At 39.0% G+C, this 24,782-nt stretch overlaps 2 protein-coding genes across 4 annotated transcripts in view; one reads left to right on the forward strand and one right to left on the reverse strand.

Moving 5' to 3' along the window:
- The first annotated feature begins 820 nt into the window (after nt 1-820).
- Nucleotides 821-15,019, forward strand: LOC123963371 (P2X purinoceptor 1-like). The gene is made up of 13 exons (XM_046040181.1): nt 821-1,085; nt 6,761-6,905; nt 8,546-8,617; nt 8,896-8,959; nt 10,904-10,991; nt 11,168-11,248; nt 11,886-12,027; nt 12,142-12,287; nt 13,314-13,404; nt 13,500-13,565; nt 13,658-13,753; nt 14,376-14,420; nt 14,519-15,019. The coding sequence occupies exons 1-13, from the start codon at nt 949-951 to the stop codon at nt 14,519-14,521; spliced, it is 1,176 nt and encodes a 391-aa protein (XP_045896137.1). The 5' UTR covers nt 821-948; the 3' UTR covers nt 14,522-15,019.
- Nucleotides 15,020-18,409: 3,390 nt separating this feature from the next.
- The window catches only part of camkk1a (calcium/calmodulin-dependent protein kinase kinase 1, alpha a), a 71,093-nt gene continuing 64,720 nt past the window's right edge, over nt 18,410-24,782 (reverse strand). The window contains exons 15-17 of one of the 3 annotated variants that reach the window (XM_046041049.1): nt 22,459-22,562; nt 20,090-20,137; nt 18,410-19,710 (exon numbers count right to left, since the gene is read on the reverse strand). In XM_046041049.1, coding sequence (XP_045897005.1) covers nt 19,638-19,710; nt 20,090-20,137; nt 22,459-22,562 — 225 coding nt within the window. In that variant the 3' untranslated portion in view covers nt 18,410-19,637. Of the gene's footprint in view, nt 19,711-20,089; nt 20,138-21,164; nt 22,147-22,458; nt 22,563-24,782 lie in introns of those variants that run through there. The other 2 variants (XM_046041051.1, XM_046041052.1) reach the window with 2 other exon arrangements.

Genomic DNA, 24,782 nt, shown 5'->3' on the forward strand with positions numbered 1-24,782 from the left:
TCCTACTAAATTCTAGGCATGGCCATTTTGTGGCGATTTCTTGTGTGTCTTTCAGAAATAGGCTTTATCAGATTTAGATTCCCACCACAGAATTTAAACATGATTCCAAAATAAGATATTCAATTTGCTAATCTCTGGAGATTATAAAGCACTGCACAAAAGTAAGGAAAACAATTTCCAGAAGGGAAGCCTTTTATTTAATATTCTTAATGGTTTAATGTTTTCATGTTGAAATGGAATGGTTCACTTTTATCACAATTGCTTTTTTGCCACTTTCCTTTCCTCTGAGAAGAAACATTAAAAATGTGAAGCTCCTCGCAGTATATGAAAGGAGAGAACGTGAATTGTTGAGTGGAATGAGAAACCCAAATTGTTTCTCCGTGTGCCCCCAAATGTAACGATTCAACACAAGAAGGCTTAATGTCTGCAAACGGTGACATGAGAGTAGGCAAACAAGCTAAATTATAACATACACACTGTGTGTTTGTGTTGAGCTTATGTGGCTTCTGGCATGCAGGAAGGGTTGGTGCAAACGATAAGGTTTGATTGCACAGAGAGAGGATTCCTTGCGTGGCAGCTGTTGAGTTATTTGAACAAGCCACCACCTCAAGAATCAATTCCAAAAATGTCTTTTTACTCATTCTGTGTGCTACATTTATCAAAAGCCGAGAGATACAGTGATGTGACACAAGCAGTGATGCACACAAGTGACTGACTGAAAAGAGAGTGATCCTGTGCAGGCACAGAGAGAGAGCAGTGTGGGAGGGAGGATGTCCTACACTTCTCATGAAGCTTGTGAGACGTTACTAGAGAAGAGGCGGAGGACCTTTGCCATTGGTGAGGAATGAGGCAGCGGTGACCAGGAGGTAAAAGTGGAGTCTGGGTGTTTATATGCAAGTGGGGTGAAGAGAGAGACCCTCCTCTCTGTGGGTCAGTCGATGAGAGAAGATGAAGAGCAAAATCTCCAACGCCCTCTTGGACTTCTTCTTTGAGTATGAGACGCCGCGCCAGGTGCTGGTGAGGAACAGGAAGGTGGGAGTGGTGTGCCGCCTAATCCAGGTCGTGGTCCTGGCTTACATTATTGGGTAAGACCCACATATTCATCCTTTTGTCAGGGGGACGACAAGTAAACTTGAGTGCAGAGAGGGCTTGCATTGTCTTACTTGTGTCAGTTTGTTTTCAGTGACACAATCTCATGCAAAATGACCTCTTAGGGTGACCCTGCAGATTTTGAACAACCTTAGTTTTTTTGCTGCCTGGGATGTTTAGCATGACATAACCCTGATGTCTTCATTTCGCATGTGCTGATCAAATTGTTAGAAAACATATTTTTTAAAAGGAAGACATCTTATTTGACATCTTGGAGGGTGCCACCAAGGGTCAAAGAGACATGCTGTAACTTGACAGGTGCTGTTTACACTGTAAATTGTTATGAATGTAATGGCTGAGAGCCAGACCGTGAGATCAGAGGACACATAACTGTTATTATGTGCTTTTATCAAGTTGAAACAAAAATGCAGCATGCTTGTTAACCTACGCACACAATCACCAAACGCTTGGAAATGTTGGAGACATTCACTGGAAATTCACACTGATTGTTTTTGCTGACTGTTCTTTCTTGATCTCATTTCAAAGCACATCATGTAGGTTTCTGCTTTTGTTAGTTTGAAATAACTCGTGGACTGTTTGTGTTTGTGTATGTGATTTTTCTTTCCTAGTGAGTTTCTTAACCTTTGAGCAGTAGAACCCAGGCAGCTGTGTGTGATGAACACGGTGAGGGATGTGCTAGGGAAGCATTTAAACAAATTGAAAATTGCCCACTGTTGGTTTCTCTTTGTTGTCCATATCGTCATCATGGTGCTTTAATCTTGACAATCCTCAAAGTCAGATCACAACAAGTGATATGGTGTATATGTTTCTTTCATTTTAAACCTCAAAAATTGTAAGCTGAGGTGAAGTCTGGTTCTGGTTTGCATTGTGCATATATCTATAGATTTAATCTCTTTTGGTTCCATGGTTCGAATTAAGGGGGTGGGGGGACGCTAAAATTAGTCATTTTTAACTTTAAGTGACAGTTTAGCTAACTATTGTAACATTGCTATTACTTAAAATGAGCTATCTGATGATGTCAAGCTGATAGATGCCCTATCATTTCAAATGTTGGCTTGACCTTTCATTACCACTATAAAATGACATATTTTATCTAATCGTTATTTACACTGGTGTTTAGGGATGAACAGTGAAAGTGAGTATTAGTTTCTTATTCAATTTTTAGTCTTTTGTGAGTCTTTTTACAATAAGCACGCCACTGCACTGGAATTCGTGAGTTTCACCTGAATAAGTAATTGAAAAATGTTTTAATCCAGGTGTGTCATTTCAAATGTATGACTACTACTTTATTGCACGCAGATTACATTTTATTCACCGTCAACATGAGCGAGAGGCAAGGGGGTATTTGCTTAAAAAAAAGAGTAAATTACAATTTAAACCTTGAAATAATAAGAATTAGGAATTAGAGATTATAATGCAGCCTGTATTTTATGATAGTGTCTTTTGTTCTGGTTCAGCATTGTGTGGGTCTGTGTTTAAGCAGAAATTATGTTCTGCTGTTGTGTGTGTGTGTGGCAGGGTTCGAGTTATAATCTGAACTTTGTAGGAGTCTCTAACTAACGTTACCAGCGGAGATAAATAAACAAATAAATAAATAATAAGGGGGAGAGAGAGAGAGACGTCATTGCTTATAATGTGGTCCAACATTTCCCTCTCTCACGCAAACACACACACAGCAGTCCACTACTTGCCACAGAGGTCTGCGATATTGCAACAAAGTTTAAGTTTCAATAGCCTGAAAAATGCCATCATAGACTACTGCTCAAGGAGAAACCGCAATTCTGCCCCTTATGGCATCATATTAAGGTGTCATTCTTTTAGACACTGCTTGCCATCAGTACACAGTTAAACATAATATGTAGCGCCGTACTAAATGGAGGATGCATTACAAAGCCAATAATACAAAACAATCAAGCAGCAGTCAATACAGAATCTGTAGCCATCATGCAGTCATTTGGGGCGCAGCATAGTTCATAAGGAAAACGTTAATTTAAGTCTGCTGAATGTAAATAATAGTACTAATTACAATGAAAAATACATTATTTGATTCAAAATAATGGTTGTTGATAAATGAGTTAGCTTGCTGGCAGTTTTGCTCTAGAATACTTGGTGAGCACTTACTACAAAAGTTGTTATGTGTTACGGGGAACCCATGAACTGGTGTAATGAATTTGATTTATCATCATCCACAGACTGCAGACATTAAACAAAAAAGTTGACCCCCTCAATTGTCATTGTATAATTTCTACTGTCATTAAGGCTCCGCATTTACAGAGCTTCTTCCTCTGCTTTCTTCCCCGCTGTCACCTGCCTTTTGCAACTGTCACCAAATTAAGGTCAGCCGGTGGTGTGTGTGGAAGGAGATGTGATTATAAAGCTGTCCAGACTCTCCTCCTCAGGATTCAAGCAACAGGCTGACAGGCCAGAGTAGAAGTCAGCCTGTGTTTCTCAGGTGGTAGCAGTGAACCGGTGAACCACTGGTCAGCTTGTCAGGAACATTAGATTCTGTTTTAACTGTAGACTTGCCATAAATACATTTTCTATTTTACTTTTTATTTTTGTAATTTAAATCAGCAGTAAATCAGTAGTTTATTCTCATATATGGAAAATGATGCATTCATGGCCAGCTATGGTTTGGGAGTGCACCTACCAGAAAGTGCTCTGCATGAATGGTTTTGAAAATATTTGATATATTGATTGAAAGCAAATCTCTTAGGAAAGTCAGAAGACAAATACTAATTTAATTGAGAAAAGCAGCTTCAGCAAACCACAATGTTGTTTTCATTCATTCTTGTCACTTTTAAGTTGAGAAAAATGTCAGGCCATTACATTCACAGTGATTAGTTGAAGGTAGATTTTTTTTCAAAATGAACACTAATCTCAGTGCCACAGTATGATGGGAAGAAAAGTCCACCTCACATCAAGCAGCCTCCTCTGAGCCTCCCTAGATCCGTGATTGAATGGTGAACTGATATTCCTGATTGGATAGTCAAATGACATGTTAATTAGAGCATCCCCCATTGATTATTCAGTAGAATGTGTCAAATGTAGGACAAAAGTACATGTAACTGTAGTTTTTTTTGTTCCTGTAGAATCGATCCGTACCGTTAAAGTTTGGGTTTTTCATATATTCAGATGCACATTCAATCATTTCCACACAGCTACAATACATTTGGGACAGTATTTATTCCATACATAGAGGACAATATACAGTAATACAAAAGCAATAGCTTTATATAATTAGGTAGTTTAGTCCAGTGGTTCTCAATTTGAGCGATGGCACCCTTCAAAGGCTCACAAGATAAATCTGAAGGGTAGTGAGATAATTAATGAGAGAGGAGAGAGGAAACTGTTCTGCTACATACATTAGTGTTCATTTTTTGAATTTGTACATTTATCTAATCTTTGCTTTTTTGTGAAACATTGCCTAAAACAGTTATGTCTTTTTGGTAGAACTGCAAACAACTCATAGACATGTAAAACATGACAAGGGGCCACAACTATCAACAAGCTGGTTTAATCTTTAGCAAAGCATTGTATTTTGTAAGCTTACAGTATCTCACAAAAGTGTGTACACCCCTCACATTATTGTAAATATTTGATTATATCTTTTCATGTGACAACACTGAAGAAATGACACTTTGCTACAATGTAAAGTAGTAAGTGAACAGCTTGTATAACAGTGTAAATTTTCTGTCCCCTCAAAATAACACATCACACAGCCTTTAATGTCTAAACTGCTGGCAACAAATGTGAATACCCTCCTAAGTGAAAATGTCCAAATTGGGTGCAATTAGTCATTTTCCCATGTGACTCATTAGTTTTACAAGGTCTCAGGTGTGAATGGGATGCAGTTGTGTTAAATTTGGTGTTATCGCTCTCACATTCCCTCATACTGGTCACTGGAAGTTCAACATGGCACCTCATGGCAAAGAACTTTCTGAGGATCTGAAAAAAAGATTTGTTGCTCTACATAAAGATGGCCTAGACTATAAGAAGATTGCTATGGTCGACCAAAGAAGTTGAGTGCACATGCTCAGTGTCATATCCAAAGGCTGTGTTTGGGAAATAGACATATGAGGGCTGCCAGCATTGCTGCAGAGGTTGAAGGGGTGGATGCACATGGATTACTGGAATCATGTCCTGTGGTTGGAAGAGACCAAGATAAACTTATTTGTTGGTTAAGATGGCGTCAAGCGTGTGTGGCGGCAACCAGGTGAGGAGTACATAGACAAGTGTTTCTTGCCTAAAGTCAAACATTGTGGTGGGAGTGTCATGGTCTGGGGCTGCATGAGTGCTTCCAGCACTGGGGTTCAGTTCATTGAGGGAACCATGAATGCCAACATGTACTGTGACATACTGCAGCAGAGCATGATCCCCTCCCTTCGGAGAGTGGGCCGCAGGGCAGTATTCCAACAGGGTAACAACCCCAAACACATTGAAGACGACCACTGCTTTGCTATAGAAGCTGAGAGTAAAGGTGATGGGCTGGCCAAGCATGTCTCCAGACTTAAACCCTATTGAGCGTCTGTGGGGCGTCCTCAAACGAAAGGTAAAGGAGCGTAAGGATAATATTTACTTTCTATTTGAGCCACTTTCACTTTCTTAAAAGGCACGCAAGATATTTTGAAACTGGGAAGTTACCACATATATAAAAATATACTAGTAAATGTCACATACTGAGATTCCTCAGGTCCAAAGGATGAGTGCAATCACATAGCACAACCACAATCACTTGCGCATGTGTCCCTGTGAGGAATGCTTTTGGCATTGGGATTTGTTGTGTGTAGGGATGTCCAGATACCAGAAATTTAGTAGTTTATACTGATAACCAGTAAAATTTCACAATTCTCCATACCAATTGGATACCATGGTAAAAAACAAAAACAAAACAATAAATCCAATGTACTTCAACATACACTACTTTAATAAAAACATTTGATCAATAAACAACTAACTACTGTTATTGTTGTGAGAGGATGTCCAGGAGAGATGAGAGGTGATTTGATGATTAATTATTAAATTAATTAACTTAACTTTTCTTTACACACTCACAGGTGTTAAATGTTGTGGTCCCTATCTATCTTGGCAGTTGTCTGAGATTTCTGAAAAACAAAAAAGTAATTGTTCATTGAACTGGATTGTGATTCTGAGACAGGTCCCTAACTCCACCAATAGTGACAGGCGCATTGGACAGACATTCAGTTTTTAGGGCTGCAAACTGCTACTGTCATCTTTGGTGATTTTCAGGTGATCAAAGCTGTGAAACGTCTGCCTACATTAGCTCTCCAACTGTGAGAAATCGAGGCTTTGACACAGAGCTATTGAAAGAAACAGCCTCAAAACTAACGTCATCCCGATTTCCATACTCTTTTCTGTTTGACCAGTTGAGGCTGAGCTATTTCAGCAGCTGCACTTGTCGCTATCTTCCTGATTTCTGGTACCTTCGGTACCTAGCAAGATGAGTACCAACATGTTTTCAGAATTTTGTGACTGAAGTATCTGTTCTCGTGACATCCCTAGTTGGGTGCAGAACGTCGACATCACCGCTATACATGCCCTTGCTTGTGGGGTAGGATGGTTGGCTGGAGTAGAGTGGGAGTCTGAGGTGCTGACACACCTGACAGGATGCTTTCTGTGTTTCCTACAGGTGGGTGTTCATTTATGAGAAAGGCTACCAGACATCAGATACAGCAGTAAGCTCGGTCTTCGGCAAAATGAGTGGAGTGGGCTATACCAATGCGAGCGGAAATGAGATGGTCTGGGACGTGGCCGACTACGTCTTCCCTTCACAGGTTGGTGACTGATTGGCTGAAGCCTTTCATGCATGCAGGAACATTTAATGTCACATGACTCCTACTTGGTCAAGAATTTGTTCTACACTTAAAAGTCATGGACCATTGTAAGGATTATAGATCTACTTAATCCTAACTGACTCAGATAACGGACAAGCATCTTCAAAACTCTTTACTTCCTGAAGACAGCTGGTCACCGGTCAGAGCGTGACAAAGATCAGATAAAGAAAGTTTAGTCATGCTTTGAAAACATCCGTGTTGGCTAGATGTTATGCCAGATCTAATCATTGATGACACAAAGATAGTACACACAGATGAAAGTTACTGTTGACCCTAATGATAATCTGGCTTTGTCAACATCAAGGCGTCTTCATGCTTTTTAAAACTCATTGCATACAACATGAAAACTATCTATCAAAAGGGAGACTCAAACAATTTTCTTTGTTAACCTAAATGTTGATGGATCCTGCTGTCTGTGGGAAACAAATAAAAAGACACAATGAAGATTGTCGTTGTGTTTGCTTTGAGGTCTGGGTGTGGGCACATGCTTGGTATGATAAACCCAACCAACATGATAAAAAGGTCACTTTGGTGTAATGCCTCATGCTTTGATCAGGTAGGGATCAGCTACCAGTTATTCTGAAATCTAACTCTTTGTCTGTGAGTATTCCCCAGGCGGTCATTATTTTTTAAATTGAGTTCATCTTTATGGATGTTTTCATGTAGCTATGTTAGTTTGAGAGAAACATAATCAAATAGGCCATTATTTATGCTCTGAATATGGCCATTATGGTAATAAATGTAATGGTCTAACACACCAAAGTAGCATATTGTGGTTTAGGACCCAGTATCTTGTCAAGCATGACATACCAATGATACTACTTACATCAAGAAAATTCCCACGGACATAAAAGAGATTACCCATGGTCAAAATGTTTATCAAAAATATAAATAATATCAATAATTCTAAAATAGCAATTCAACATTTTGGGAAATATGATTATTTGCTCTCTTGGCGCAATTTAGATGAGAAGATCAATACCACACTCGTACCTGTTCATTAAATATAAAGCAACAGTCAGCAGCTGGTTAGATTAGCTTAGCATATAGAGGAGCAAGTGCTAGCCTGGCTCTGTTTTACGGGGCGCCACACCTCACATAACAGCATATAAGATACAAAGTGTTGTTTTTATACTTTTATGCTCTTTATGAAGATTTTGTTATCTTCATAAAGAGCCATGCTAGCTTTTTCCACCGTTTCCAGTTTTTATGCTAAGCTAATAGCCTCTGGCTCTAGCTCAATACTTACCAAACCGATATGAGAGTGGTATCAATTTTTTTTATCTGTCAGCAAGAAAGCAAAAAAAGCTATTCCCAAAATGTCAAACTATTCCTTTAAGCTGAAAACTGACCATAAAAAAAATGACTTTCTGGATGTAAAAGTTTTAGTTTGAAGGTGTTTTTGACATCAGCAGGGTCACCAGTGGGATGCAACAGAAGAATGTTTGACAGGCACCTACTATACACTTTAGCATGTACCTTAGCAACTACAGCATCCTTTATGATGATATTGTATGGCATAAATAAATAAAATTAAAATGTTTTAACACATTACTTTTACTTTTTATCCTAAATCTCAGGGAGACTCATCTTTTGTGGTCATGACAAACTACATCATAACTGAAGGTCAGAAGATGGGAAAGTGCCCAGAGGTAGGTTTTCTTTTTCTGATTTCCTGTTCCTCTCCGATTTCTCCTTCTGTCACAGACATGTACACTTCCATAAATAATACAACAAAACAGAAACTGTGTCTCATTCCAAGACTGTTTCTGTAACTGGGTAACAGCAGTTTCTGTGTGCTCCAAAATATCACGATAAATGCAAAACTATTTATTCACGTTTTATGTTATTTTCACGTTTAAAATGTACTGGTTTGTGTACATTCCACAATTGTATACACACACTGACCCAAATCTCTTGTTTATAACAGCTGGAAGGCAACTGCAGCTCAGATGGTGACTGTGAAGAAGGGAGTCTCAAACGTACAGGACATGGTAAATCCTGACAGCCTGACAGTGTGTGACCTCAGCAGTCCTCACTGAGTAACAGTCGGTCTTTCGTTGACCAAATTATCTTATCGTATTATTTAGCCAGTGACCATGATATAGGCTCCTGACAGAAGTAGAGGATCATGTCAGGTTATGGAACAGTGTATTTGCTAATTGGGTTGTGGCTCTTGAGAACTGCTATAGGACTGGCTCAGATACCAGAAACTAAAATACATCACATTGGAATCATCCCAGTCGCTGCTAAGGTAAACATTTAGACTAATAATGCATTACACTTGTCCAGCACCAACAGAAAAAAGCAGTTTAAAATCAACAGAGTGTGTGTTGGTATTATGGCTTGTTGATCATTGAGGCGTGCAAGTAAAACCCTGCCTTAAGCAAGCAGACACATGCGTGTATATCTAAGCAAAGACACAGTTCCAATAAATTACATGAGCAAATAAGCACACAGAGACATAAAAAAACAAATACCATTCAGACTAGGTTCCAACCATATACAGTATCATTTGAGAGGTCAAATAGCAGTTCCATAAATGTATTGTCCTCCATCTGTATGGTTAAATTCTGAGCCTTTGAAGTCCTTTGTGTCAATTTCATTGAGACCAATGTTAGCCATAGCTCAAGCTTAGGCTCCAGTGAAAGGTCCGTCTGAAGCAGGGTTGACCAAACATGTACTCATCCAGCACATGATTAGAGTGACTGATAGCAATTCAATTAATTTCAATTCAATTTTATTTATATAGCGCCAAATCACAACAACAGTTATCTCACAGCGCTTTTCATAAAAGCGCAGGTCTAGACCGTACTCTGTGATGATATTTACAGAAGCCCAACAATTCCCACCAAGAGCAAGCACTAGGCGACAGAGGCAAGGAAAAACTTCCTTTTAAGAGGCAGAAACCTCAAGCAGAACCATGGCTCAGGGTGGGCGGCCATCTGCCACGACCGGTTGGGGGTGAAGGAGAGAGAGAGAGAGAGAGAGAGGGCAAGAGAGGAACAGAGAGAAAGAGAGAGAGGGATGGAAGGAGAGAGAGGGGAGGGAGGCAGCCTACACAGTATACACACAGAGGTGCAGACAGTAAAGGTGATGTTGCTATAGCCTGAATGAAAAATGTTACAGATATTTATAGTAGTGTTAATGATAGCAATCGTAATGTTAATGATAATAGTAACAGTAATAACAATAGGACTAGTAACAATAATTGTAGCAGAAGGTGTCGAGCAGGAACACGGGGGCAGCAGGTGACCCGCAACCACAGATCCAGACTCCACAGCTCCAGAGCCAGAAAACCTGCAGGAAGTGATAGGAGAGAGACGAGAAAGCACAAGACTACCGGAAAGGGAAGGAGTCGAGTTAGTAACATGCATTAATGGGATGAGGTTGCATACAGAGGGAGAGAAAGTAGAGGAGAGAGGAGCTCAGTGCATCATGGGAAATCCCCCGGCAGTCTAGGCCTATAGCAGCATAACTAAGGGATGGTTCAGGACTCACCTGAGCCAGCCCTAACTATAAGCTTTATCAAAGAGGAAAGTCTTAAGCCTACTTTTAAATATGGAGATGGTGTCTGCCTCCTGAACCCAAACTGGAACCTGGTTCCACAGGAGAGGAGCTTGATAGCTGAACGCTCTGGCTCCCATTCTACTTTTGGAGACTCTAGGAACCACAAGTAACCCTGCATTCAAGCTAATCACTTGGACTGAAATTATATGTTCGGATCAGATAAAGGAAACAGCTATTTCAGAGTGTGCTTTGCTTCACTTTAATATCTCGCTTGCTGCCATTGATGCTAATTTAAGATAAGATGATGAAAGCCTATGTCTTTCTTTTCCTGCTGCTCAAAACACATGATGTACGTCTGCCTAATGCTTGCTCCAGTGTTGTTGAAGTTTTGTTTCTAACGATGAACTCCAATATGTTTTTATTTGAAGGACAAATGACTGGAGTCTGTGTGAATGCCACTAAGACCTGTGAGGTGTTGACTTGGTGTCCTGTGGAGAACGATCGCAACATCCCAGAGTATGTGGAAACACAACAATTATTCATACTGCAAACTGTTGCTGATGCAATGCATCTGATGATTGATTTTGTAATGATTCTGGATTACGTAATTGTACATGAGAATATTCGTGATGATTTATGCTGGTCAACATACTGGGTTTGATTCTTTCTCTCTTCTGTTTATTTCCATCTAGTCCTCCTCTGTTGATGTCTGCAGAGAACTACACACTGTTCATCAAAAATTCTGTAACTTTCCCCTTATTTGGCGTCACAAGGTGACTCATATAAGCCAGGTTTTGGTATAAATTATTAAAACTTTATCTTTATCCGAATAATAATACATAGAAACTCTTCTTAAACTGGCACACCGATTTTACACAGATCATTCAGTCTACTTGTCATAGCATTTCAAAAATGAGGGCAATTACCAGACAGATAAGACGCAATGAAAGCTTTTTTTGAACTGCATTATGGGAATTATGAGTGCTTCTGGAGCTTGATTCATAATAGGAACTAAACATTTACAGCACTTTTCTGTTTTTAATCTGTCTTTCACAAGTTCCCATACTTTAAGTTTGAAAGCTGATGTTGTCCATAAAAGCAAGAAAGCCCATCTGCTTAAAGACATAATCTCTTAAAGAAAGCATCTCTTAAAGGCCTAATTACTAAAATTATTTTTTAAATCCACTTAATGTGGATCGTGCTGTTAAGGACACTGAGGGACAAAGGAGAATTTTGTGCTTTTAATTGTGCAAAATGTAAATCTCAGATTGTCAGTTAACAATATTTTTGGACTGGAGATCCCAAGAAAACATGCAGATGACCTTATTCTGTTTTTTTTTTCCTGGAGAAAATTCAACACACTATAATGTGTCTATAACTGTGTTTTGTAATGACCAAATGTGTTTTCAGGAGTAACCTGGTGGAGAACATTGATAAAGAGTACATCAAAACCTGCCTTTATCATCCAACGGATTCTCCTCTGTGCCCCATATTTAAACTGGGAGACATAGTTAAACTGGCTGGCTTCAATTTTGAAACAATAGCCAAAGAGGTAAGTTAGCTCACTTAATAGATCGGAAGGATTTTTCAGGTGGAGAGGCAGATTTCTATTCCATCTAATCACAGCTGCACATGTACTGTTTACTATGTGCTTGTGTCGTGACAGGGAGGAGCCATTGGTATTGTGGTCGACTGGACATGTAACCTAGATGTAGCTGTAAAACACTGTAAACCAAAGTATCAATTCCACGGTCTGTATGGAAACCCAAATGAGACAGACAAAGCTAGAGCTTCAATGGGCTACAATTTCAGGTGGGTAAATATACTTCACTGAATAACCATAAACTCGAGCACAAATAGTTTTTTTTACACTGCAGTAAATACCTAATGGTGTTATCGCTGCTTTTAAAGCACTAGTTTGAAATATTGGGAAAACTAAAGTTGAGAAGATTGATACCACTCTCATGCTTGTGTCTGTGTGGGGAACAGCTAGTCTGGTTCTGTTTTATAATGCCCCGTAAAACCACAAAGTGTTGTTGTTACACTACGATTTTAACAAACTATCCATAATGTGTTTATTTAATGAGCATTAGAGGTGCCGATGAGGCAGACTTAATTACCTTAGAACAGAGCTAGGTTAGATGTATTCCCAGCTTCCTGCCGTCACCCTGAATCCTTCCTTCTGCAGCTTCACTTTAAATTAAATCAAAATTAAGAGGTTTGATATTTCAGGTCATTGTGTTCAGAAGTTTCCTTTTTTCCTGCTCTGGTGTGACTCAGTATTCATTTTCAGTGTTCAATTTGCATTAACTGCCTGAAAATATCAACAAAATACTGCTGATGGAATTACTTATTTTACTGATGATTTACTGTCACAATAGTAGCTATTACTATTATTGTTCACATCATTTTCCATGGACTAGACTGAACTCACTGTTTGCTCCTGATATTGCTCTTCTTCAGGTGTGCCGGGAGTTTGTGATGTTTACCTTCAGTAAAACAACTCAACATGGCTTTCAAAATGCCACTTGCTATTGCTTAATGTATTCTGAGGATACTCGGCTAATTAGCTTTAAGGGTATTGACAATAATTGCATGGGAAGTCTTCCATGTCATGACATTATTGTGTGAAGTAGAACAATTTATTCATTTCTACCAGGTGATGTGACTTTAAATTTCATTTTTACTGGTTAAAGCTGAAGATGTAAAAGCCCTCTGTGTTTTACAAGAGTTTATTTCACGGGAGAAGTGTACTGTCTATTGCAAAGACATTCATATAACACTTTGGTAAATACATTCTACATAACATGTTGTGATGATTCCCATGGCTGTTTGTAGGTATGCAAAGCATTATTTGGAGGACAAAGTTCAGAAGAGAACCCTTCTCAAAGTATTTGGGATCAGGATAGATATCATTGTGCAGTCACAGGTGAGAAAATATATGAACATTTTTATTTATGACCATTTCTTACTTGAGAAATAGTCAAAGGGAATTTTCAATCATCGGCATGCTGTCCCTTACAGGCAGGAAAATTTGATATCATCCCAACCCTGACAGCTATAGGCTCTGGGGTGGGCATTTTTGGAGTGGTATGTTATAGCCTGACTTAAACATGCAATAATTGTTTATTGTCTGTGGAATACTTTGTATACAAACTAATATATTTATGATTCTTTTTCAGGCAACTGTAGTATGTGACTTGGTGTTGCTCTATTTGCTACCGAAAAAAGAATTTTACAAGAACATGAAATTCAAATACACAGACACACAAACACAGGTAAGCTCTATGATGCACATACAGTGATGTTATACTGTAAATTCTGTTGTAATGGTTCAACACAAGATGGTAGCAGAGAGGCATTTAACAATTACGGTCCACGCAGACACAGGACGGACATCAACGGTATTTAGTGTGTAATTCTGTATCTGAACATCTTTTGGATGTATTTCAGTTCTTGTGATGGAATGCCTCATTCATCAAAACTAGAAGCCCCACTAGCACACAGGAGCAGTGACCTTCAGATTAATGCTCTGTTTATTCCCATAATATCCATTGGCAGTGCAGAACATCTGGTACAGTACAGCCTTTTATCTGATAGAAAACGGACCCCCACTCTCCACCCAGACAATTTCCATCTTTACCTGAAGCAGACAGAACATTTTGTATTTACAGCATGACAGCAAGTTGCTTGGTTTAGACACAAGCGTCTATTACACCCTCAAAGCAAATGCAAGACAAGTCCAAGGCACTGACCAGTCCAAAGTGAGTGTGTGTGAAGTCTAGACAGTAGATAATAGATTTATTTTATGTATTGTGTCATGTGTTAATGAGGAGAATCCTATTTGTCATTACCTGAGAGGTCTAAATGGCTCCTATGGATCTGACTTTCATCCAACAGGACCCTGATTCAGAGGCAGTTAGCACAGATACTGCAATGACAAAAGTAAGGGATTCATATATAATTCCTAGAACAATAAAGCCTGTTTGCTTTGCATTTTGTGGTGTCTAATGTTGTCTTTATCTGCTATTTCTGTGTGGAAGTGACCTGGGAGCAAACTTTGAAGCTTCTAATTTGAAGGTGTGCTGCACTGAAACCCTGCAAAACAACCTGCACAACAACACACGTACTCTAAATTGCCTGGAGTCAAAGGACTTCTCCACGTGTCTTCTCTCTTCAATCTTCAGCAACATCTTCTTCCAGCATCTTCCCTCTCTTACAGCCACCATGAGAGACTGTGACTCCTCCTGCCTATTGTATGCAGTCCTAGCGTGGCTCAGCTGTTTTGTTTGGGTGTAGCTTAGTTTGCTTTTGTTGGGGTGTATCCTCCATGTCCTAACTGTCTCTGTATCCATACAGTTGAAACTATTATTTCTGGTACTGTGTGTACACAAACCACCAGTAAGTCATTCATTACCTCTGTCACAGTGTTTGTCAAAACGTAACGTGTGGCTGTGCCACTGTCAGTGATTCATCCTGTGTGCACTGTGCACCTTTTTTTTCAATATATCAATAATTCAATAAAATATGTACAGTAATATTAATACGGTTTTCTCTTGTCACAGTGCAAGTAGTCAGATAGGAATACAGGCAAAATATCAAAATAATTCAGATTTCCTTTTTTATTGTCTTTGATTATGTCTAAGTGTACAAAAAGCATGCAAAAAATAGCTTTCTTTATATATATATATATATATTGGTACATATTTACATTGAGACAACTGCATTCCACAGGGATGTGCCATGCTTCTGTTTTTGTGTGAGCAGCTTGACACAGGCAAGTGAGTACATTCAAAGAAATGCACAAGACACGAGACAGACATCCAGAAACACAGAGAGAGCAGGCACCTTCAACACATCAGGACAGTCACATAAGATACACAGCAGCTATATAATAATAGTATGTACAACGTCGCTCTCCCACAACCCTCCTCCTGGATATAATGATGACCTGAAATTATGAGAAATTAGTCCTGTCACTCACTTCCTGTGCTGCGACTGTAGCAACTGCACCCATTGATTTTTCTTCTGTGTTTCACTACAGTAACAACACTGAGCTAGAAGGCATTTAGAGTGATCTCTGCCAAGGCCGCACAATCCAGTATATTTTATATTTTCAAAATAGTGGCATTTAATATGTACCTGGATCCAGAGCTGTATCAAAATAGTGATAGACATTTGGGCTGTTTTTTGGAGACTACATAAAGTCTGTAAGTATTAGGGCTTTCTACAAGGATGAATTGTGAAGAATTGCAACAGAGTCATACAGGTGAGCACTAAGTTATGGCCATTTAAATGTATCGTGTTGCAGTAAAACCTCTAGACAAATTCAGTTAAATTTAGAAGGCTCGACCAGAGTTCATCAATATGCGCACATGGCATTTATATGTAGTTGAAACTGCACTGTGTTGTGAGTGGTATAATTACAAAAAACTACCAAAAGTACATTTTGTAAATGTAACAAATTGGCAAAGACTGGCAAAAAAAACTGTAGTATGAGTGTTTTTGCCAAAAAAACTAAATATGGCAGGAATCTCTGTAGGTGGAAATGGGTGTGGCATATATGGACTGATTGACACGTCTTCAATCAGGATAAAAGAATACATTCAGGAATTATAACATGAAAACGTTCTCAAGCAATATAATCTGCACCTGAAACAGTTTGTCTAATTTTCTACCAAATGTAATTGAAATCTGTTTAGAAGTTTAGAAGAATGTGCGGTTAAAACTAACAGAGCAACAGAAAAATGTGACAACATTTTCAGAGTGAATTATTACTATAAAAAAAACTATTAACTGTTGAATAATTGGTGGCTGGGAGACTTTCCTATAGTCGGAGGCCTGTGATCATCGATCACTGTCTCTCTACAGAACATCTTGAACACAAAGCTATTGCAGACTACTCCTGTACTCTGAGCTCACATAGTGGGCTTGCAGTGTTTTAGCATTATGCATCATTTCAGCAGTAAAATCCAGAAGTCCCTAGGCCCAGTAATACAATATTCATAATTCTGTTATCATATTGATGTGTACAATAAAAGCAACTATTCAAACCAATCTTGTTACTGTAGCTGTTAACAGCATTTTGATACAGACAGGACTGCAAAATGGAAACATGTTTGAGTTTCATTTGTAAAACTTCTCAAAAACCAAGTAGCAATGTTGTGACATGCAGATCGACAAAGAGTAATGCTTCAAAAAGCACAGGAGACTGAGAAAATATGATACACAGTAAATATGGTCTTTCACAGGTGAACCACACAGTTGTTTCCTTGATCATAAACTGTACAATGTTAAATGGCTGGCAGGTACCAGTAGTGTTATATGTAGTCACAATTACTTTATTATGAAACTGTAAGTGGAATAGTGCAAATATTCAAGCATTATTTTAGTTTTTTTCAACAAAGACAACTAGAATACAGATGAAAGGAGTGGCCTGCCATGGCAGCAGGGGAATGAGCCAATAATGCACCAAAGATAGAAGACAACAATATTGCACCACTGACACTGACAAATGTCTGTACAAACACTCAATTGTAAAGCTGGAAACATGTAGATAAAATAGAACATACTAAGTACATAAGAATGTCATGTTTTTAAGCAAATAAAATACAAACACACAATTTCAGACTTTTGGTTCAAACAGTCCTTCATTGAAGGTTACCCTGCAAACAGACCTCAGTACTTTCACTCCAATCATCCTCAGTAGAGTGACAGAAACAAAAGAAACATATTAAACAAATGACCACAAACCTTAATTTCATATTAAACTGCATATACAACATTTCAGACACATAAAGGTTTTTATTTGTCCTAATTTAACATATATCGTACCACCCTTTTACAAGACAACTGACAACAATAAACTAAAACTATGTAAAGCTTTACATTCTCCTGCACCCACATGAAAATAAAGTTGACAATTGAATGTCTAAATAGCATTCATGACTTGTATGCATACAGACCCAGCCTCTATGAACATAAATCCCTACACACAGAGGCTCAGTAACCGTATGCGTAATGCTTTCCCATTCAGATTCAACCAGTCCATCTCCATTCTCTTTGCTTCAGTTAGCATCCTGCCCTGGAGGACTGGGGGCAATATTAATAGAGGAAATGCGAAGTGCCACACTCCCTGTTTCTAAGCAGCCATGCTGGGAAAGTGTTGTTGTTGTCAGCCAGGGTCTAATCATGACAGTGAAATGCTCCTTTTCACCATGGTTCAAGTGATCAGGGCACTCAGCCAAACATACTTTCTTTCACAGGGTGACGCACCAGGCCAGCAGAAGAGGGAGATAGAATCAAAATGGAGTTATATAAACATTTATCTGAAGCAGAGCTTCTGTGGAGGCAGAAATGTTCTTGTTGATCTGAGTCAGCAGAGACAAAACAACCCACAGACTAGTTTTTGTTTTTTACATAACCAACAAATACATGGCAAAGAAAGATTAAAATCACAAAAAACCCCCCATTTTTCATTAATTTACAATCCAAACATTTGTGATCTCACAGAGTTAGCGTGCTAACTAACTAGCTTGCCCAGCTCTACAAACTTGCATAGCTAGTTGGTACATCGCCTAGTTAAGGACTGTACATAAATTACTGCGGTGAGGAGGGGAGTTGAATATTCAATTTCAGTTTGGACACTTGACCCATCCCAGCATTAAAATGTTTTTTTTTTCTTCAGACAACTAGAATACAGATAAAGCAACACTGTGCCCCTAAAATCTCAAAATATAGTATTGGCTTATTACAACTCATTAAAGGCAAAACAAAAATAATTTTTTGGTGGCATAATCCAATTTAACCTTAACTTTAATCTAATTAATATTTTCTAATATACCACTATACATTATATATATATATATATATATATATATATATATATATATATATAGATATATATATATATAGATAGTATAGCATATTTATGGAATAATAACTTTCACAATAGCCACCAATGTGCATACTGTTTTACTTTTTCTTATCATGCATTAGAAAGTGAAACAGAAAAACTTCGTCACTGATAAGTGTCAGTGTACTGTCCCTTAGCCTGGATCAGATTCAATTTCTCACGTAAGAGCACTCAGTGATGTTTAACTTGGATGAGATTATTCATACCTTTAAATCAGCTCCGCATCCAAGAATATTGCATAAAATTACATTCTAATTTGGAAAGGAAAATATGTAAAGTATTTCAGTCTGTTCACACTCACCATCAAAGAACATACAATTAGAAACGCTCTAATTCCTGTCACAGTTACTTGACATGAAATCAAACAGAACAGAAATCATTAGACAAGCAACATATAACAGAGTATGAGAAGCGTGAAATGACTTATACCACAAAAATAATTACACATCACACAGCAGAAAAAGTCACTTTGAGCATTTCAACAAGCATATCAAAGCCTCTGTCCTTTCTGTGTAATCACCCGTATACAGCTGACTTCTGTTCCTTCCTGTTAGAGAACTTTCTCACACAGCTCCAAAGTAAAAGCTACTGATGGCACAAATACAAAAAGTAGCGTTGTGCGACACTAACACGTATGATGACACATATGATACTTCAAGACATCTGTACAGTATCAAAATGACTGGCCATTGATTATAAATAAAAAGCCCTATGGTTCAATGAAGCAACAATATAGTATAATTTACATGCTGTGATTATCATTGAAGAGGGTTTGTTTTCCTCTATGTCAGGCTGGCTATACCAATGACTGTGACGAGGCCTATGAATTCATGCAAATGTGTAAATGATAAAAATATCCTCACATTATAGTGTAACGCCAGATGACAAACATGTTCTTGTCTTTGTCCTGCAACAATAATTTAAACTGTTAATGATCCAGAAATTTAGAAGAGTTCCTCTCACTGGTTCACTGATGCCAGTCACAACAGTAAGTGGTTGAGCAGTTAAGACAAGCGACATTGTGGATAAAACTTAGTCTCACACTGGAGAAGGAAAATGGGGGAAAGCTAAAACGAAAGCAAGCCTGAGCATACATGTCTGAATATTAACAATATAGTAGATTTAAAAGCTCGAGTCTCTCCAGTGTTCTGATGATACATTTGTAGTGTGTCACTGATTTAAGGAAGATGTGAGGATGAAGGGGCGAGTTGAAGACAAAGTTCTATTGACGAGAGTGTTATTAACACTCAAGAAGAGGCTTCGTCTTCGTGCAGGTCCTCCAGCTCTCCTTCTCTGGGTCCATCTCCTGTGCTGCTCTTTCTGAAAGAAGAAATAAAAGAGAGAAAGCAGTCAATATTAACAGCAATTCTCTCTATGATTTCAAGCTGGACAACCGCAGTAAGGACGGAGATCTACATGCTTATACTATTAAGCTTGTGCTTTATCTCTCCAGACGCAGCAGGGTAGAAGCTGGTTGCCCATTTCTGTTACATGATGAATGTTAAAAACACAAAAAAATGCATTATCAATGCAACACAGCATTAAATGACAGCGGCAGGGAGATGACAGCTGGGGAAGGGCAGCTCCGTCACTTCTCATGATGGGGATAAGTGAGAGCTCTGGAGTCTAAGATGATGATGAGCGCAGCGGCTGGTAGATGTTGGACAGACAGTGTGCCAGACTGTATTGCAAGTGTTACCTGAGTGAGGGGTGAAGTTTTAAAGAGGGCCGGAAGGGCCACGAGTCCCTGCAGCAAAGTGGGAGAAAAGATGGAAAAGTCACAGGTGAGAGGGCAAAGGTCACCTCAGTGGGGTCAAAGACATGGTCGCAGAAGGAGATGACCTCCCCCGTACACACTTCACCATCTCAACATGAAGGTGCTATGTGTTGCTTCAAGCGCAGCATAATAATCAATGACAATTTTGATAATTGTATTTTTATTTTTATTAAGACCTCAGGATTTGCCAGGTTTTCTATTTCAGGATTTGCCAGGTTTTCTTTATATTCCAGTATAAAGAAAATATTTTGGGGCTTTGACTGCGAACCAAGCTGCAACCTCCGGGTCTCAAAATTGAAGCCAACGCGTAAGTGCCTTCTTTCTAATGGCCAGCAGGGGGCAAAAAGAAGTCCGTTTGCATTGGAGTCTATGACAACATTGCCCTACTACATACTTGATTTATTACCTCAGTAAACACTTTCCTGATGGGTTCATGGTTTCAGTCACTAGTTTCATGTCTTCTTCTGTACAGGATGATGTTTATTCAGTAAATTATGGTCCCATTTAGAGGAAAATAGACAATAAAGAAGGGTATGTTTTAGGGAGTAGCTACCTTGTGATTGACAGGTCACTACCACGGTGACCTGTCAATCAGAATGGAGACGACTTGTATCCACTGCACTTTCACACTGTGTTTTCAGTTCATGAAATTTAATTGTAACATTCTGGTGGCTTAAAAATGTCTCGTTCAGTGGTCTGTTGTACTAAAAGGCACGAAGGAGTCGGCTGTTGATTTTTTCCGGGAGATAGATTTTGTTGTCTGTTTTATGCTAGACAAAATAGCATCACACTAAAATTACAGTTAATGTGAATTATGGATGCATTCTGCTAACCAAGCTAGCTAGTTCCACCCTCTCGTTCAAATATGGTCTTGTCCGGTCATGTCTAGTTAAAAAACAAACAAAATGGTGACGACCAAAATGCCCTTAACTCGAGGCTTCATAATGATAGTCCAAACCAATGGGTGACATCACAAATGTCCACTTATTTTATACAGTCTATGTCCAACACAAAATAAACATTAAAATGATATCATCATTTTTGGAAAAATTTTAAAAAGGCACACTGCACCAATTTCGCATTCTAATTCAGTTTAATTATCATGAGCAGTACTTCTCGAGCCTTTTACAAAACTACAAATTACTCTGACCATAGTTGTTTTCTTAAGACTTTACTTTGAAGGAAATTATAGTACTTTGCTAATTATCTTTCACTATTAGTCATTCACTTCTTCCACCTGCCATTCAGAATTTATTTTGAAAGCTTTAGCAGCAGTTCGGTTTTGAAATAGAGCATCTCTTGAGGCTCATGTTGTTGATGGGACCATATGTATACATTGACAACGTTACAAAATAAAAGTGGCTGAAACTGATGGTACAATTCTATATGTAAGCCATAAGGGTCTTGTTTAGGGGCTATTTTTTATAGTCCTCCCATTAATCAACAAGGTTTATTATACATGATGACATGAAGTGCAATGAAGTGAATCTGTAGACTGAACATTCCTTTTCCGGGCTTCGTGCTACTGTGAGTGCACAGCAGTTGTACAAAGCCTTGTTGTTTCATTATCCAGTAGGGGGCAGTGTTGTTTTAAACTCCCCACAAGCTCTGTGACTGCCTGGAGTGTAACGGGGGAAACCTCAGCCCAGATAGAAGAGAAGCAATCTAATAAAACCTCAACAATAGGAGATTAGTCTCCTCCACAGTACGCACTACAGTGGTCCATCTTCAAGACAAAGTCTGCTGGACACAGAACACAGTTTACTGTCTTAAGGGTGCCCTGCAGTACAGCAGGGAACAGCTATAGATGCTCCAATTTGCCCATGGCTGTATATGCTGAAATTGCACGATGGGATAAGACGATTGGCCATTTCCTCTGTGATGCTTTCAATCCATGTAACTGAAAAGCCAAGGCCAGCCTGAGGCACTGGTGGATCTGTGTCATTCTCTGTCACTCTGAATCCTTCTACCCTTGAAAGCTGAAAACAACACACAAAGAAACACTTATAAAAGCTGTAAGCTCCACAGCATACAATGAAAGAATGAATTATGGTGCTATGGCAACCCAAAGCAACAGCAGCTGCTGCTGCAGGAATGAATGCTAGTTAAACTAATACAGCAGAAAGAGGACACAGGTGTGAAGTACCGATCTATGTCAGAATCTGAAGCAATATCTGCAATAAGAATGGGTCTGTGTGGTTTTTATCTTCATGGATGGGATGAGCACGTATTAAGTGTACATGGGAGATCTGGGCATAGATGACTGTCAGCCAGCTGGAATGTGTGCTTACATGAGCAGGCTGCCAGGTGCAGACATGGACCTCTCCTCTCTCCTGCTTGGACACTCAAAGGGGTTACTGAAGGAGCGCTTCCTCAGCATGGCTCTTACCAAGATCTGGAACATTCACAAACACAAGCTGGTTACCAAGATGTGAGTGACATCATTGTGAAACTTGCAGCGCCTGCAATATTTCTCTCTCATAGACTGCACAGAACAAATCTTTTAGTTTCCAATTACAGGACACTGCCATATTTTATGGGACACTTCCAGCAAAAGGTCACGACTTCTCTGCTCTAAACAGGAATTTTATATATGCTAACGTTATTTGAATGCTAAACGTGTTTAATGCTAACAGGCTTCTGTGCTTATAACCTGTGCAATATATTTGTAAGAGCAACATATGGGTTTTTGTGTTGGGTGCTTCCCCTCCGTCCAGGAACACCTGTCACCTGAGTAAAGGTTATACCTAAAAAGCGTTTGACGCAAAGCTGAAAGGTGACACCTACTGGATCCACAAGTGTTCTGTACCCAACACAAAAACCCATATATGGCTCTTGAAACATTGATGGTTTAGGACTTGGGGTCTCATTTATAAAACTGTGCATAGAATCCTCACTAAAAGTGTACGGGCACCCAAAAGCCAAAAATAGTGATAATAATAATAAATAGTCTCCCTTTATAAATCACAATCAACTTGAAATGTGGCGCATGTGAGGGAGCTCCATGTCCAACCCTTCAAACGCCCATAGTTGCCTATAAATGGCCAGTGAAATGCCCCTCATTAATATTAATACGTCCTGACTGCTGGAAGAAAAGGAGGCAAATTCTGACAGAGAAGCTACAAAACGAGATTTAACTCTGACGTTCCTTGTGGTGAAGCTGAAGCATGTAGTTTGGTGGGTAAAAAACGAGCTTTCATGCAACGCTTGTGCACCGGAAGAAAGGAGGCAACGGAGCTCCGCCGCTTTATAACCGATCTGCAGGAAGGGGCATCCCTCCTGTGTAGTGACGTCATTGACAGAAGGGGGACACAGGCACGCAAGACGGGATGAACCAGGTACTAATTTGGATTCCTCCGTTTGAAAAGAGAGAACCAAATGCATTCCACCTGTGTTTAAACATTTATTTAGGCGACACAAACACTCCACTCACTTAACGAGGCTGGTGATGAGTTAGAGTTAGATGAGTGGTGATGAGTAAGAAATAGCCAGTGACTTGTTGTAAATGACAATAAAATAGTGTTATTTTTCCATAATGTGTTTTTACAAGCAAAGCTTCACATCCACACACTGGCACACAGCATTTGGCTTGATACATGAAACTATGCTCTCGTATTTGCTTGGCTGACGCACTGAAAACGGCATCAATTTAAATATAATTTGTCCTCCTGTTCACCTTATTTCTGAGAATAAATTTCAATGCATGCAAGTAGGCCTATTAATTAATATGATTCCTGATTAAACTGTCCAACATATTTGAGGTGTTCTTTTGCAGAAATAGATATCTCCTTTTGTGTTTATTATCATCAGTCATGGTTCTTTTTGTGTGCCGCAAATTATCACACTTCACTACTATCGCACTTCAGGAAAAAATCAGTCAAACGAGTGTATGATTATTTAGAAAGGCTTTAAGCCTATTCTACTCAGAGGTAACATTTCGATTTATTTTACACAGTAGTAGGTTCATTCTTTTGTAATAGTTTCATCCTTTGCCATGTGAGTCGCCGTTTCTCATTTCTCCTCTTTATGTGTGTACGCATGGTTCAGAGTTTACTTACGGGACCCGCATTTTCCCGTCAAGTTTGTTTTTTATAGATCACAACCTTTGTTTGGGAAGTGGCATATGCACATTTCCAGCCCTGTTTTGTACTTACGCACCCTTTATAAATGAGACCCCTGGTCAGTTCTTTTCTTACTACCTGCAAGAGCTAACTTGCTAACTGGCTATTCTAGTGGAGCATTATCACTGCTGCTGTTTATTACTGGAATTCCATGTGTCATGTTGGCTAGCATGTGTTTTGCAAACTGATCACAAGTTCCACAAACAAAATTCACCTGTAAGATGACATTTTTGAGCTGTCCACTTGTGATCAGATCAGCCAAGACGCATGTTTATGCAAGCTGTAAACAGCCTGTATGTGTGCTTGTTTCCAAATGAAGGCAACATTAAAACAGTTGGTGTAGAATGTCAATTTACCCCAATTATGAATGGTTTTCCTTTGCAGTGGTGTGTTATGGGTTATGTGAAGAACACCTGCAACTAAAGCAGAGTTTTAACCTTATCGTTCTATAAAAATGGGTTGAAATGGTGGTAAACCACAAGAAATTCTTTTTA

Source organism: Micropterus dolomieu, linkage group LG23, assembly GCF_021292245.1.
Source record: "Micropterus dolomieu isolate WLL.071019.BEF.003 ecotype Adirondacks linkage group LG23, ASM2129224v1, whole genome shotgun sequence".
NCBI lineage: Eukaryota > Metazoa > Chordata > Actinopteri > Centrarchiformes > Centrarchidae > Micropterus > Micropterus dolomieu.